This window comes from Octopus bimaculoides, chromosome 7 (assembly GCF_046866305.1).
Source record: "Octopus bimaculoides isolate indiv1 chromosome 7, ASM4686630v1, whole genome shotgun sequence".
NCBI lineage: Eukaryota > Metazoa > Mollusca > Cephalopoda > Octopoda > Octopodidae > Octopus > Octopus bimaculoides.
Genome location: NC_142934.1, coordinates 78,185,226 through 78,200,110, shown reverse-complemented (window position 1 = coordinate 78,200,110; position 14,885 = coordinate 78,185,226). Strand labels below are relative to the sequence as shown.

General features: G+C 35.9%; 1 protein-coding gene across 1 annotated transcript in view; it reads left to right on the top strand.

Annotated features, from left to right (window-relative positions):
* Positions 1-14,885, top strand: part of LOC106870267 (solute carrier family 35 member F6-like) — a 478,944-nt gene that overhangs the window by 462,762 nt on the left and 1,297 nt on the right. Inside the window, exons 7-8 of the mRNA XM_052969764.2 lie at positions 9,373-9,684; positions 12,936-14,885. The exon at positions 12,936-14,885 is cut by the window's right edge and continues 1,297 nt beyond it. Coding sequence (XP_052825724.1) covers positions 9,373-9,684; positions 12,936-12,946 — 323 coding nt within the window. The 3' untranslated portion in view covers positions 12,947-14,885. The remainder of the gene's footprint in view (positions 1-9,372; positions 9,685-12,935) is intronic.

The following is a 14,885-nucleotide window of genomic DNA, read 5'->3' as shown; positions in this document are numbered from 1 at the left end:
TCCAATCCTCTAATGATTCTGTCAACTTTCCGCTTTAGAGATTGCAGTAATAATTACACTTTACACTTTTATGCTTTTACTTGTTTCAGTCATTTTGACTGTGGCTATGCTGGAGCACCGTCTTTTAGTTGAAGAAATCACCCCCTAGACTTATTCTGTGTAAGCCTGGTACTTATTCTATCAAGTCCTTTTGCCAAACCGCTAAGTTAGTGGGACATAAACACATCAAGATCGGTTGTCAAGCAATGGTGGAAGGGCAAACACAAACACAAATACACACACACACACATGACAGGCTTCTTTCAGTTTCCATCTACCAATTCCACTCACAAGGCTTTGGTCAGCCTGAGGCTATAGTAGAAGACACTCGTCGAAGGTGCCACGCAGTTGGACTGAACTCAGAACCATGTGGTTTGGAAGCAAGCTTCTTACCACATAGCCATGCCTTGGTATAGGATCAGTAATTTTAAGGGAATACTCAATTACATAGACCCCAGTGTTCAGTTTGTACTTCATTTATTGATCCCAAAAAGGATGAAAAGCAAAGTGGACCTTGGTGGAATTTGAACATGGAATATAAAGAGCTGGATGAAAGAGCTGCAATAATCCGTTCTACTATAGGCACAAGGCTTGGATTTTGTGGTGTGGGGAGATAGTCGATTACATCGACCCCGGTACTCAACTGGTACTTAATTTATCGACCCCGAAAGGATGAACGGCAAAGTCGACCCTGGCAGAATTTGAACTCAGAACTCAGACAAGCAAAATACAATTAAGTATTTTGCTGGCGTGCTAATGATTCTGCCAGCTTACTGTCTTAATGAATTGCTGTAATAATGAAAACCAATGATGTTTATCTTAGCCCCAGCTCTTTTAAGGGTTAATGCATAGCTCTAATTTCTTAAGGGTAAGCAGTCAAATCTCTCCCTAGATAAAAGTATCAGCTGCCTGGTCATTATTAGATAGGAAAATTATACAGCTTATCCCGGTAATAGCAACAAAATAATTTAATCCCTATATTGGTTTCAAATTTTGGCACATGGCTAGAAATTTCTGGGGAGAGGATAAATTGATTACATTGACCCTAGTACCCAAATGGTACTTATTTTATCAACCCGAAGAGGATTAAAGGCAAAGATGACTTCAGTGGGATTTGAACTCAGAATGTAAAGATAGATGAAATACGCCTACATATTTTGCTTAGTGAGCTAATGATTTTACCAGCTCCCCTACCATAAACTTATTCCCCATATTGAAATGGGGCACATGAAATCAGTTCAGACAGGGGGAAAAATTCAAATTGTATGTTTTATCCCTTATTTGTTTCAGTTATTAGACTGTGGCTATTCTGGAGTATCCCTTTGAAGGATTTAGTCAAACAAATTAACCCCAGTAGCTATTTTTTTTTAAGTTTTGGTACTTATTCTATTGGCCCCTTTTGTTGAACTGCTAAGTTATGAGGATGCAAACAAACCAACACTGATTGTGAAGCAATATAATGGAACAAACACAGAACACACACACAAGATAGGCTTCTTTCAGTTTCCATCTACCAAATTCAGAAAACAGCACAGCTCCCATGACTTTCGGAAACATTTTTTCACACTCAGAGTTGCTGAAGCATGGAACAAACTACCTGCATCAGTTGTTAGTTGCCAAGATATTGCATCCTTTAAAACCTCCATGCTTCCTGAAATTCACCAACACTACACCTGATATCTCCCCTCCACTATACACATGAACACATGTATATCATGACTCATACACTGTTCACTTACCTGACATTTGTACATAATTTTATGTACTGTACATGCACCTTTGATGAGTTGTAGTGCACCTGAGCACTAAACACAATAATTTCATTATTATTATTATTATAAATTCACTCACAAGGCTTTGGTTGACTCAGATCTATATTAGAAAATAGAAGTCACTTGCCTAAGGGGACATGCAGTGGTATTGAAGTCAAAGCAATGTGTTTGCAATGCCTGCACCTATATGCTTAAATGTACAATTTGTCTTTCTACAGATTAATATTAGTGTAATAACCATAGATTCCTCCAAGCGACACATGCACAGTCAAGTATCTGTTGATATCTGTCTTTATGACTTCTAATTACTGATAATGATATCTATTAACAAATTATGCTTTTATTACTGCAGTATTATAAATACAGTTGTTATTATTATTTAGTTCAAAGCCATACTAGATTGGCCAAGCTTATGGCCAATGGTGTTTAAACTTTGACCACTACATCTTTTTATAGACACTATGCATTCAGAACAACATGATCTAATGTGTCTTTTTTTTTATCATTTTAAGACAGCAGAGTGTGATTTAAGGGACATTGGCAACTGTTTCTAGTAAGTAGAGTGACTGCATAGAAGCATAGGGGCTCCTTCATTAGCTTGATAACACTATCTTTTCCCTTCTAAGACAGCAGAATATGATTTAAGGGAGATTTGGCTACTATTTCTAGCAAGTGGAGTGACTGCATAGAGGCATAGGGGCTGCTACATTAGCTCAGTAACAGTATCTTCTTTTCCCTTTTGTGTCAGCAGGGTGTAAGTTGAGTGAGATTTGGCTACTATTTCTAGCAAGTTGAGGAACAGTATAGAAGCTCCTTCATCAGCTTGTTAACAGTATATCACTCATTAACACTAGTAAATCAACAACGCATGGTTTTGAAAGCTTATAAAAGCGGCAGCAGTAGTAGTAGGAGTAGTATGTACAGTGTGTTATGGGATGCTTTCCACCATCCTTGGTTGATATTTTCCAGGTCAACACATTCGCTGTTCAGATGTCATAACTTGTGCAATGGCTATCTTGGCTTAAAGGGAACATTGGTTTTAATCCAAGTATTTTTGGCAAATCATATAACTGCTATATACACGTACACAAACACACACACTTACACACATACGTACGTGCATACATACATACGCACACACATACATACATATATACATGCATGCGTACATGGATGCCTGCAATGTACATGAACGCATATGTGTTTATATTATGTATATATGCATGATATAGCATATATGCATACATACATACATACACACATGCATGCATATACACAAGTCTAAAAACATACATATATACACATATACATATATACACACACACACATACATACATGTATACATACATATAAACACGTACGTACAGACACATACATACATATATACACATATATACATACACATACACACATACATACATGCATACATACATACATACGTGCATACATGCATAATACATACACACATACATACATATACATGCATGCATACATACACATATACACATGCATGTATACATGGATGCGTACATATGTGCATGAACACGTGTGTATATTATGTATATATGCATGATGTAACATATATATGTATTTGCATACATGCATACATACAAACAAAACCTCCGGCTTCTGTATCCAGACTATGAATTCATATTCATACCAATAATAATCGGAGCACTAAGTTTTGTTAGTAAGTGCTTAAAGGAGAATCTGGATAAACTGGGTTTTCGGAAAGCGAAATCAACCAGGCTAATTCGTACATTACAAGTGCAATCTGTGAGTGGGACAGTAAAAATACGCAAGACTTTTCTCAAATTCCAAATGTGAATTTGTCTGTGTCAACTACATCCCAAAGATGGAGTCTTGAGTCTTTGTTGGAAACCGACTCCCTCCTCAGTGGAAGATTTATAATAATTAAAAAATAGAAGAGACTCTACATACATACATACATACATACATGCATACATATGTGCATATATACACGCATACATTCATACATACATAGATATATGTATGCATACATACATACATATATATACATATTTGCATAATATCTTCACAGAATATTGTAAACAAACAGTCTTTCAATACATATAGGTATTCATGATGTATGTATACATGTAACGTATATATGTATGTATGCATGATGTAACATATATATATATATATATAAACACAAAAATGCACATATATGCATGCAGGTATATCTACATACATACATACATATACATGCATATTTGCATAAAATATTCATAGAATATTCTAAACAGACAGTCTGTTGACGCCTCTGTTTATTTTGGCATTAAATTCACTGTCCTTTCTTTTATGTGCTAGGGTCTACAACAGTAAGAGACACTAAGAAACTAAGAATTCCTTTGTAGATGATCAAAAGATCTATATTATAAATATTTACATAGTTGAGAAACAATTGGATCGAGTAACAGCATTTTCTGCTGATATAGGGATGGAATTTGGCCAAAAGAAAAGTTCATAGTTGAGAAACTGCTTCCAAACTTTAAACCTGTGGAGTAATACTCTCTCATTCTAGCTATTCTGTTCCACAAAATGAGAATTTCATATATCTAAGTATTGACGAAAATATGCAACACAAAGATTCTGTGACAAGGAGAGAATCTAGACCAAAGAAAATTACATCAGACTTTATAGGGATGTGGCTGTGTGTTCATGAAGCTTGCTTCTCAACAATGTGGTCTTGGGTTCAGTCCAACTGCACAGCCTCTTTTATTATAGATCTTGGTTGACCAAAGCTTTGTGAGTAGATTTGATAAATGGAAATTAAAAGAAGCCCATTCTGCGTATGTGTGCGCGCATATATATATATATATATCTTTTACTTGTTTCAGTCATTTGACTGCGACCATGCTGGAGCACTGCTTTAAGTCGAGCAAATTGACCCCAGGTCTTATTCTTTGTAAGCCTAGTACTTATTCTATCAAGCTCTTTTGCTGAACTGCTAAGTTACGGGGACGTAAACACACCACCATCGGTTGTCAAGCGATGTTGGGACAAACACAGGCATACACACATATATATATATACGACAGGCTTCTTTCAGTTTTTGTCTACCAAATCCACTCACAAGGCTTTGGTCAGCCCGAGGCTATAGTAGAAGACACTTGCCCAAGGTGCCACGCAGTGGGACTTAACCCGGAATCATGTGGTTGGTAAGCAAGCTACTTACCACACAGCCACTCCTGCGCCTAAACAAAATTCAGTAGGGTATTAAAATACTACTTGCTATAAAGAGCTATCACCCTAACATCATTATTAAAATGCACACAGCAAATGCAACAAACATAACAACAATAGGCTTACCTTGGATGAACTACAGAAGTAAAGGATGCGTATATTCCAGGATCAATTGATTTCACTTTCTGTATGAAAGGCTCGTCAGCCAGACAACAACTATTTCTGAAATATTCATCACAGGAGTGGCTGTGTGGTAAGTAGCTTGCCTACCAACCACATGGTTCCGGGCTCATTCCCACTGCATGGCACCTTGGGAAAGTGTCTTCTACTATAGCCTCAGTCTGACCAAAGCTTTGTGAGTGGATTTGGTAGACGGAAACTGAAAGAAGCCCATTGTATATATGTATATATATATATATATGTATGCATGTGTATATGTTTCTGTGTCTGTGTTTGTCACCCCAACATCGCTTGACAACCAATGCTGGTGCCTTTATGTCCTCGTAACTTAGCGGTTCAGCAAAAGAGACCAATGGAATAAGTTTTAGGCTTACAAAGAATAAGTCCTGGGGTTGACTTGCTCGACTAAAGGCAGTGCTTCAGCATGGCCGCAGTCAAATGACTGACACAAGTAAAAGAGTTACATTCTTACATTTGAATGCCCCCACAACATTCAAAACGACCATATTGTGAGCCATATTTAACTGATAGTTAAATAGGTATCATTATCATTATTAATAATAATAATGATAATAATAAAGTGGCTAGCAAGTCTGCACCTTTATAGGTATAATATAACACCATTACAGCGTAATCGTTACCAGCATTGCCTTCTAGCACTTGTGCTGGTGGCACGTTAGAAAATCATTCGATCGAGGTCATTGCCAGTGCTGCTGGACTGGCTCCTGTGCAGGTGGCATGTAAAAAACACTTTTTTGAGTGTGGTCGTTGCCAGTACCGCCTGACTAGCCCTCATGCCGGTTGCACGTAAAAGCACCCACTACATTCTTGGAGTGGTTGGTGTTAGGAAGGTCATCCAGCCGTAGAAATTCTGCCAGATCAGATTGGAGCCTGGTGCAGCCTTCTGGCTTGCCAGTCCTCAGTCAAATCGTCCAACCCATGCTAACATGGAAAGCGGACGTTAAACGATGATGATGATGACATAAAATAGGCTTCTTTCAATTCGAGAATCACTGCTATTTGATCAAAACCACAATTGTATGATCATGAGTTGAACATCCTAATCACTAAACCATGTACTTCAACTCTTAATACTCTTTTAAAATCCCTAATAACTAAAGCATCCAAGAATCTCTGAATATTAAGTAGCTTAGGTCTGTTTTAAGACCCCAAACTCATGAGGCCAGAACTTAACTCAGTTTCCATGGTGTGTAGGTGACTGAGATTACACTACCCCACCCTACTGGATGGTATACCAGTCCATTGCAAAATTAACTTCCCTGCTATCACTGGAAGAAATATACAGCTGAGTGGACTGGAGCAATGTGAAATGAAGTGTTTTGCTCAAAGACCCATCTCACCAACTGGTCCAGGAATTGAAAACACAATCTAGGGATCATGAGTGCAACACCCTAATCACTAGGTCTCATGCGTTCACATTATGTAGCTACTGGGATTAAAATTTAATGATGATTTATTGAATGAGCTCTTACTTCACCTGTCATCACTTTCTAGCCTTCTGACACTTAAACAATTTCTATGACTTTCTACATCCATAAATCTGTAATGTTATGTGGCTACAGTCAAAATGTTAGACTGATAAAAACATTACTTTAAATAATTAATGAATTCTTATTCTACCTCTTCCCATCTATTTGTAAACCTGTTAACACTCGTCAAAAAAAGCCTGTTGTTATTAACATCATTTAAGGTGGTGAGCTGGTAGAATTGTTAGTATGCCAGGTGAAATGCTCAGTGGCATTTTGTATGTCTTTACATTCTGAGTTTAAATTACATCAAGCCTTGTAAGGTCAATAAGATGAGAACCATTTAAGCACAAGAGTTGATGAAATCCATTTATATCTCCCTTGAACGTGCTTGCCTTGTGCTTAAATTTTAAAACATTATTAACATTAGGCGCAGGAGTGGCTGTGTGGTAAGTAGCTTGCAGTAAAATATAAGAGGATGAGTGCCTCATATTGAAAGGGCTTGTGGCCATGAAAAAGAAAAGTGTAAGAGGCAAGTGCCTCAGTTCAAAGACATAATGAAATTGTAAAGTAAGAGGTTTATAGCCTCAATTTGTAAATTTGTGTAATTTATAAAAGAACAATGATTTAGAGAAGCAGAGTTCGGCAGGCGGCATCTGTCTTCTCTCATTGATATCATATTCATCATTCATCTCATCTTATTAATGTGCTTGTCCAGCCCGCAGCTGCCCTTGTGGCAAACTGAAATGAAATAAAGTAGCTTGCTTACCAACCACATGGTTCCATGTTCAGTCCCACTGCATGGCACCTTGAGCAAGTGTCTTCTACTATAGCCTCGGGTCGACCAAAGCCTTGTGAGTGGATTTGCTAGACGGAAACTGAAAGAAGCCCATTGTATATATATATATATATATATATACAAGAATAAGGGCAGGGAATCGTCAATTAATAATAGAATTAATAATTAACAATTTTGCCAAGTAGTTCAGTATGAAAAAACCTTTATCGGTAAAACCATTTATCATCATAAATATACAGGGATTAGCATTGAGTTGCTTCATGTGTGCCATAAATATCGCCATCCATTTAGAGAAAAATTTGTAGTTTAGAATCAGTAGTTCTTTGACTGCTATTTCTAAATTTTCAGTATGTTGGAGAAGCAACTCAATGCTAATCCCTGTATATTTATGATTATATATATATATATATATATATATATATATATATATATATATATATATTTATTCAATATTAAGTTTTGTATTAGAAAACCAAGAATTTATACAAGGCTGTAAAAGAAGTGCTCAAACTAGTTGAGACATAGGTACAAAGTTAATGGCAGAATAAAACCGTTAGGTCATCGACTCAAAAAGCTGTAGCCCACCAATGACCACATATAAGAAGTACAACATAGACCACAAAACCAAATTAGTAAAGGGAAGTTAAAATTTTTATACATAAGAATAAAAATCGATTAAAAATACAATAGAATAATATAAATAAATAAATAAACTGCGATTAAAAGTTGATTAAAAATATTAGAGACCGGTACAAATACAGTAGAATAAAAATATATATATATATATATAGAAAAAATATAGAGAACAAAATAATAGGGAGACGTAGCACAACAGTTCATTCGCTGAGGCCAATAGCCAATAAAAGAAGTTCAAGATAAATAGTACGAAAGTTCAACTACCTGCCTCATGACAGCCAATTTAGTAGGTAAAATCCAATTTCATAAACAGGAATACCAGAGCGCACGGGACAAAACAACAACAAAACATCCAAAGTGTGGCAAAGTAAAATCCATATTTCACCATTCGGCAGGTAACATCAGTAAAATCAAACCATAAACATCATTTACAGTGGATTACAAGTATAGGTGGAATACAAACACAGAACACCTATGGCCATTTCGGGGGTATATCACCGTATTTAGGGCACAATAGAACACAAATTGGTGATAACCCCTTCTTCAGGGTAAATAAACGACACACAGACATCATCGAAGTCACCAATCAAAAAAATTATAATTATGAGAGCAAGCTTAAATAAATAATAATATGGACTAGACCAAAAAAAAAAAAAAGAAAAAAAATCTAATTTTTAGTATACCCTTTAGAATAGTCAGGCAGGTTTGGTAACTAAAAACTATTAGGTTTCAAATCCAATGTAAGCCATGATGAAAAATAAATAAAAAATAAATACTACCATTGTATCCATATTTTTATTATTTTTTTAATATCAATATTTTTGTCTTTTTATTTTAATTTTTATTTCTATCATTACCATTACTATCACCATTAATACCATTATTACCACTATTAATACTATTATTTTTGTTCTTATTTCTATTTTTATATAGTTTTAGGAAGGTAGAGGAAATATATGTGTGTGTGTGTGTGTGTATGTTTGTGTGTTTGTGTTTGTCCCCCCAACATCGCTTGACAACCGATACAGGTGTGTTTACGTCCCCATACCTTAGCGGTTCGGCAAAAGAGACCAATAGAATAAGTACTAGGCTTACAAAGAATAAGTCCTGGGGTTGATTTGCTCGACTAAAGGCGGTGCTCCAGCATGGCCGCAGTCAAATGACTGAAGCAAATAAAAGAATAACATTTATTTATTTATTTTCTTATTTATTCATATATTTATTTATCTATTTTTCTTCTATTATATAGGGACAATGATCAGTTTCGCAGCATTCCGATTCGCAGGAGTGACTCTAACAAAACATTGGAACGCCACCACACGCATAATATTCGAATGCCTATGCGTCGTATTTATTTGGATTGCTATGGTTCCAGCACACTGGAGACATGACCTTTGGTATACACCTTTTGGCTTGATTCTCATTCTCCTTGGCTTTAGCAGTTTCTACGGTCTCATCTTCCAGCGAGCTTTCTGTCGCTGCAATATCACATGGTGCAACCGGAGAGGAAACGATGAGTTACTGATACCAGTTGACCAAGACGGAAATGGTTCCATTCAAGGTGAGATATTTAAGGTTATCTATTTTTTAATATTTTTCAGATTGGAGTGTATTTTAGTCTATATGATCATGTGATAACGATTTCTCAACAATGTCTGTGAAATTTAATGTAAGAATAGCATTATTAACAACATGAATCTATGCATAGCTATATGTTTAAAAAGTTTGATTTGAACCTTGTAGTTCCTGTTTCAATTTCATTATACAGCACAGAACAAGTGTTTTCTCCTACAAACACATATCCACCAAAGCCATATAGATGAAATTTGATGGCACCAATTGACAATTGGTGTAGGTGTGTTTATGTCCCCATAACTCAGCAATTTGGCCCAAAAAAAAGGGCTGATAGAATAAATACTAGACTTTAAAAAACATATAAGTCCTGGGGTTGATTTGTTCGACAAAAACCCTGCAAGGCAGTGCCCCAGCATGGCCACAATCAAATGGCTGAAACAAGTAAAAGTCAATGATTGTACTAGCTTGCTGCCTTCTTTCTAATTTTGGTACAAGGCCAATAATCTTGAGGGGAGGGGCGATTTGATTACATAGACCCTAGTATTTGACTGGTACTTGATTTTTATCAACCTCTGAAGTATGAAGAGTAAAGTTGACCACACCAGAATTTGAACTTAGTGTCTAATGAACCAGAAGAAATGCTACTTAGTATTTCGTCTGCTGTGTTAATGGTTCTGCTAACTCACTGCCTCAGGCCAGATTAATACGAAGAAATTAGAACTCAGTGAGGTATCTCATAAAAGTTTCTTGGGATTTAGAAGACATTTACTTTTAATTTATTTTTCTGCTTTGAGCTCAAGTTGATATATTTTGTCATTTATATTTAATTTAGATTTAATCATCTATATTTATTCAATATTTAATCATTTTTAGTTCATTTATTTTTATACTATACTTAATTATCTATATTTAATCTCTGTTAAATATACATATATCTTTTTTTTTCAATAATAATCTGTATTTAATCTAGCTCTGTTGATATATTTGCTCCTCCAGGCAGTGAATATATTGTTTAAAGAAATATATTCAGATATTAGCAATTTATTTAAAATACATTGTGAAATTTATGGAAGTGAAGTTGGAAATGTGGTTGAATTTATAAGTTGCTTGATGAATAGGGGAATGATAGACCTCTAGTTTAAACGCCTTCAATAATTTAGTTCCATTTCTCTGTATTCTAAATCTGAATCATGTTAAAAGCCTGCTTTTCCTGTAATCACATCAGTATTCATATAATGATTAACTTTCAGCATATACAGATATCAATTTAATTAACTATACCCTTCTTTTCAAATATGTAACCTTAAGGTGTTCATTTAAAATATTAATATACCTGCACATGCAAGGTGCATTCCAGAAGTTTTGAAACATTCTCAGGAGAGACATTTATTAATTTCAAAGAAGTACAAAACTTTAACCTCCTTCAATCCTTTACCATCAATGCTCTTGCTATGGAACTCTAGCCTCTTCGTGAAGGCCCACTGGAAGTCCTCCAAAATGAAGGTGTCCGAGACCCTTGTCACAGCCTCCATCATCTCCTTCAGCTTGAGGAACAATCAAAAATCACAAGGACTGTAGGTGGGGGTGAGGGACAGTTTTGATGCCTATCTCTATCAAGTAGTTGGTCATCAGGACGGAACTGTGGATTGGTGCATTGTTCTGGTGCAGGTTCTCTGGCCTTTTGTGAGGGAATCTCTTTCTGAATTCCATCCAAACCTCCACAAAGTACTCTTTGTTACTATTAATGATTTGTAGGGATACTGTATTTCATTATGCAACCACAATATACTACCAAGTATATTAAATGCTTTTATAAGTCAATACTGTGTTCTACTGTGTTAGCAGTGCTATTAAATCAATTGCTAAGTTTATCTCTACAGTTTCTTTGTTGACTGTCTGGCCTGAGGGAAACCAGTGAATTTAAATGATGCCATTGCTGTCAAAGAAGAGGATCATCATGTACTGCCCAGTGGACTTGCTTTACTTGGCCTCTTGCACCAGTGAAAAAAAGATGCCTGGTTCACACAAGTTAATCCATAAGCAGTCTGGAGCATTTCATAAACTTCAGTAGCATTTTTTCCCAGTTTAACATAAAACTTTATTGTAAATCTAGCTTCCAAATTGTCTTCACATCCTGACTGCATCCTGCAAACTAGTTAGTTGTGAGAAGCAGTGTTTTGTAGGTCAGTTTTATCTTTCTTCCTTTCAGGATCAATAAAATAAGTTACAGCTGTCTCCTTCAACTTGGAATGAAAAAGATGGCAGGTCAGCTTATTAGATAATGATTTGACTGTGCTGGTATGGTTATGTGATGCATATGGACGCAAACAGCTGTGTAAAGAAGTGCTGATCTCTAATTTTGGAGGGAACCTGTGGTAGAGGTAGACCCAGGAAAATATGGGATGAGGTGGTGAAGCATGATCATCAAACTTTGAACCTCACAGAAGCAATGATTAATGACTGAGACTTCTGACGATGTGATCTACTTAAGAAGACCCATCAAGTCAAGTGCCCCTATGTACCATCAAGTGCATCATCCTCATAATGTTACGTTCTTTGATAATCTCCCTTGAAAACACGTTCATCGTTTCCACGTAACCTATGGTGGCGTTGCTGTTTCCAAAGTTTATTTTCATTTCTCTATTAGTTATTTTACTCGCGTATCTATCTTAAAATGAGCTGCTTGGTGGTGGTCTGCGCTCTCCAAGTGCTTTTCTAGTAATTAAGGTGGTGAGCTGGAAGAATCATTGACAAGCCAGATAAAATATTTGGCATTATTTCATCTGTCTTTATGTTCTGAGTTCAAATTCTACCGAGGTTGACTTTGCCTTTCATCCTTCCAGGATCGTTTAAATAAGTATTAGTCAAGTGCTGGGGTAATCGACTAGTCCCCTCCCACCAGGATTATTATTGTTGTTTTATTATTATTATTATTATCATTATTATTATTATTCAGTAGTTTTATTTTTATAGCATGCTTTCACTTCACTACCGAGCGCAGCTCTGTGCGCCTTGGGTATGTGCTGTGGTTTGCTGTGATGCTCTTATGGTTACTGTATTGAAAGTGTTTTGCGTAGGATGTGTGCAGTGCCCAGTAGTGCAATTTTCTGTATGTTGTATATATTTGTAAGTCCTGGTGTTTTTGTTATGTATTTGTCTGAATATTTTCTTATCATACCTAATCGACCATTATTATTATTATTATTATTATTGTTATTTATTTTTTTTTTTTTTTAGAAATTGCCTAAGAAATCTAACCTTTGTGAAGACAGCAGTAAATTAGATGGTCAGACTGTTGATGTGGTAACCACCTCTGCAACAGCAGCAATATCAGCAACAACATCAAACAAAACAACAGCAGCAGCAACAAAAACAGCAGCATCAACTATAACAGAAGTAACAGCAGCAGCAAGATCAGAAACAGCAACAGCACAAACAGCAGCAGTAATAAAACAACAACAACAACATCAACGGTGATCACCAGATTGCAATACCCAATGCTAAAAGCCACAGCAACATAAATGTACCAAAAGCCAGTGAAGGAACCTGCAAGAATTAGAAGTCAAATCTTCCTCAAATCAAACCCTACCATCTTAAAAAAAGGACACATTGGATCATAGAGTCCAAGTTACACAGTTGCTGATGGCCATGGTTTTGATGCCATTTGGTGACATGACTGTCTGATCAGGGCTGACCTGGGGTTATACAACAACAACAGTAACCACAACAACAACTACAATAACACCAACAGCAGCAGCAGCAGTAACAACATCTGCAACAGTAACAACAACAGCACTAATAGCAAATAAGAAAGGATGACAACTTTTGAAACGTGCATTATCTGCAATGACAGAAACCCATGATGACAATCACAACAGCAACAAGAGTAAGCTCAACATTAGCAAGCAGCAGCAACAACACCAACAAGAACATCAGGAATAGTGACGACAATAACAACATTATAATGAGCAAAACAGCAATAATATAAGAATGTGAGAAACAGCATCAGCTGGAACATCTGTACCAGGGTGGAGAATCTTTTTCTTAGTGCCAGGATCAAATTGTGAGTGTATTCAAACTGGTTGGAGTACATCAATGTCAAGAGAAATAATGAATCTTTGATTATGCAAATTCATAGGTTATGCATACATTAACATGACACTAAGGAACATTAATCAAAATGTTAAGAAGCATTAATTAATTAGACAGTGATAATGATTTAAATGCCTTTATGGGAATGTTGAAAGAAACTTATGTTAAATTAGTCTGGGTTTTAAGGTTTAATGAATTGTTTTTTAAAAAGTTTTAAGCACATAGGTACAAGCATAGCTGTGTGGTTAAGAAGTTCACTTTTTAACCACACAGTTTCAGGTTCAGCCCTACTACATGGCACCTTGAGCAAGTGTCTTCTTGAATAGCCTTGAGTTAACCAAAGCCTTCTGAATAATTTTATTTTTTTAAAATATTTCTTTCCTTTCTTTTTTTTTTTTCTTTTTGAGGTGTTTTGAAATGTGGGTGCAAGCAAAGTTTCGCTTGTGGTTGCTTGAGCTGCTGAAATAACAGCCAAATTTCCCTCAAGTCAAAAAACTCTGCTTTTTTTCAAAGAAAAAAGAAAAAGACATATTTAGATAACATGATCCCAGATACATCAGATACATTAGGTTAGCAAGACTAGAATGCTATTGATCATAGGTCTTCTTGACCAGTGTTGACCTCGGGCTAAATAGTGCCAGTAACAACAACATCATTTCCAATAATATTTATGACTTTAACAGTAGCAACAAGAACAACAACATAGACAGCAGTGATCACAACTACAGCAGAAACAACATCACTAATAACAATTGTAATAACATTAGCAAAAGCAATAACATTATAACAATAATGATAACAATAACGATGATAATAATAATAATAATAATAATAATAATAATAATAATAGTGTTTGGAAGAGCATTATAGCCATGTGTCAAGAGGAATTCTTTGGGGTTTGAATAATTCACCTTTCGAAACATGGGTGTTTCATTCAACATCCTTAAACAATCCTTATTCAGGGACGTTTTGAGTGGGATGAGCTATTCAGCCTGAAAAAATTCTAACTGGGTCCCCACCTGCAATGTCATGTGCTGTTTATTTTGATATGAGATCACCATATCATGCACATATGGTTGTGATGCATGTGCCTGG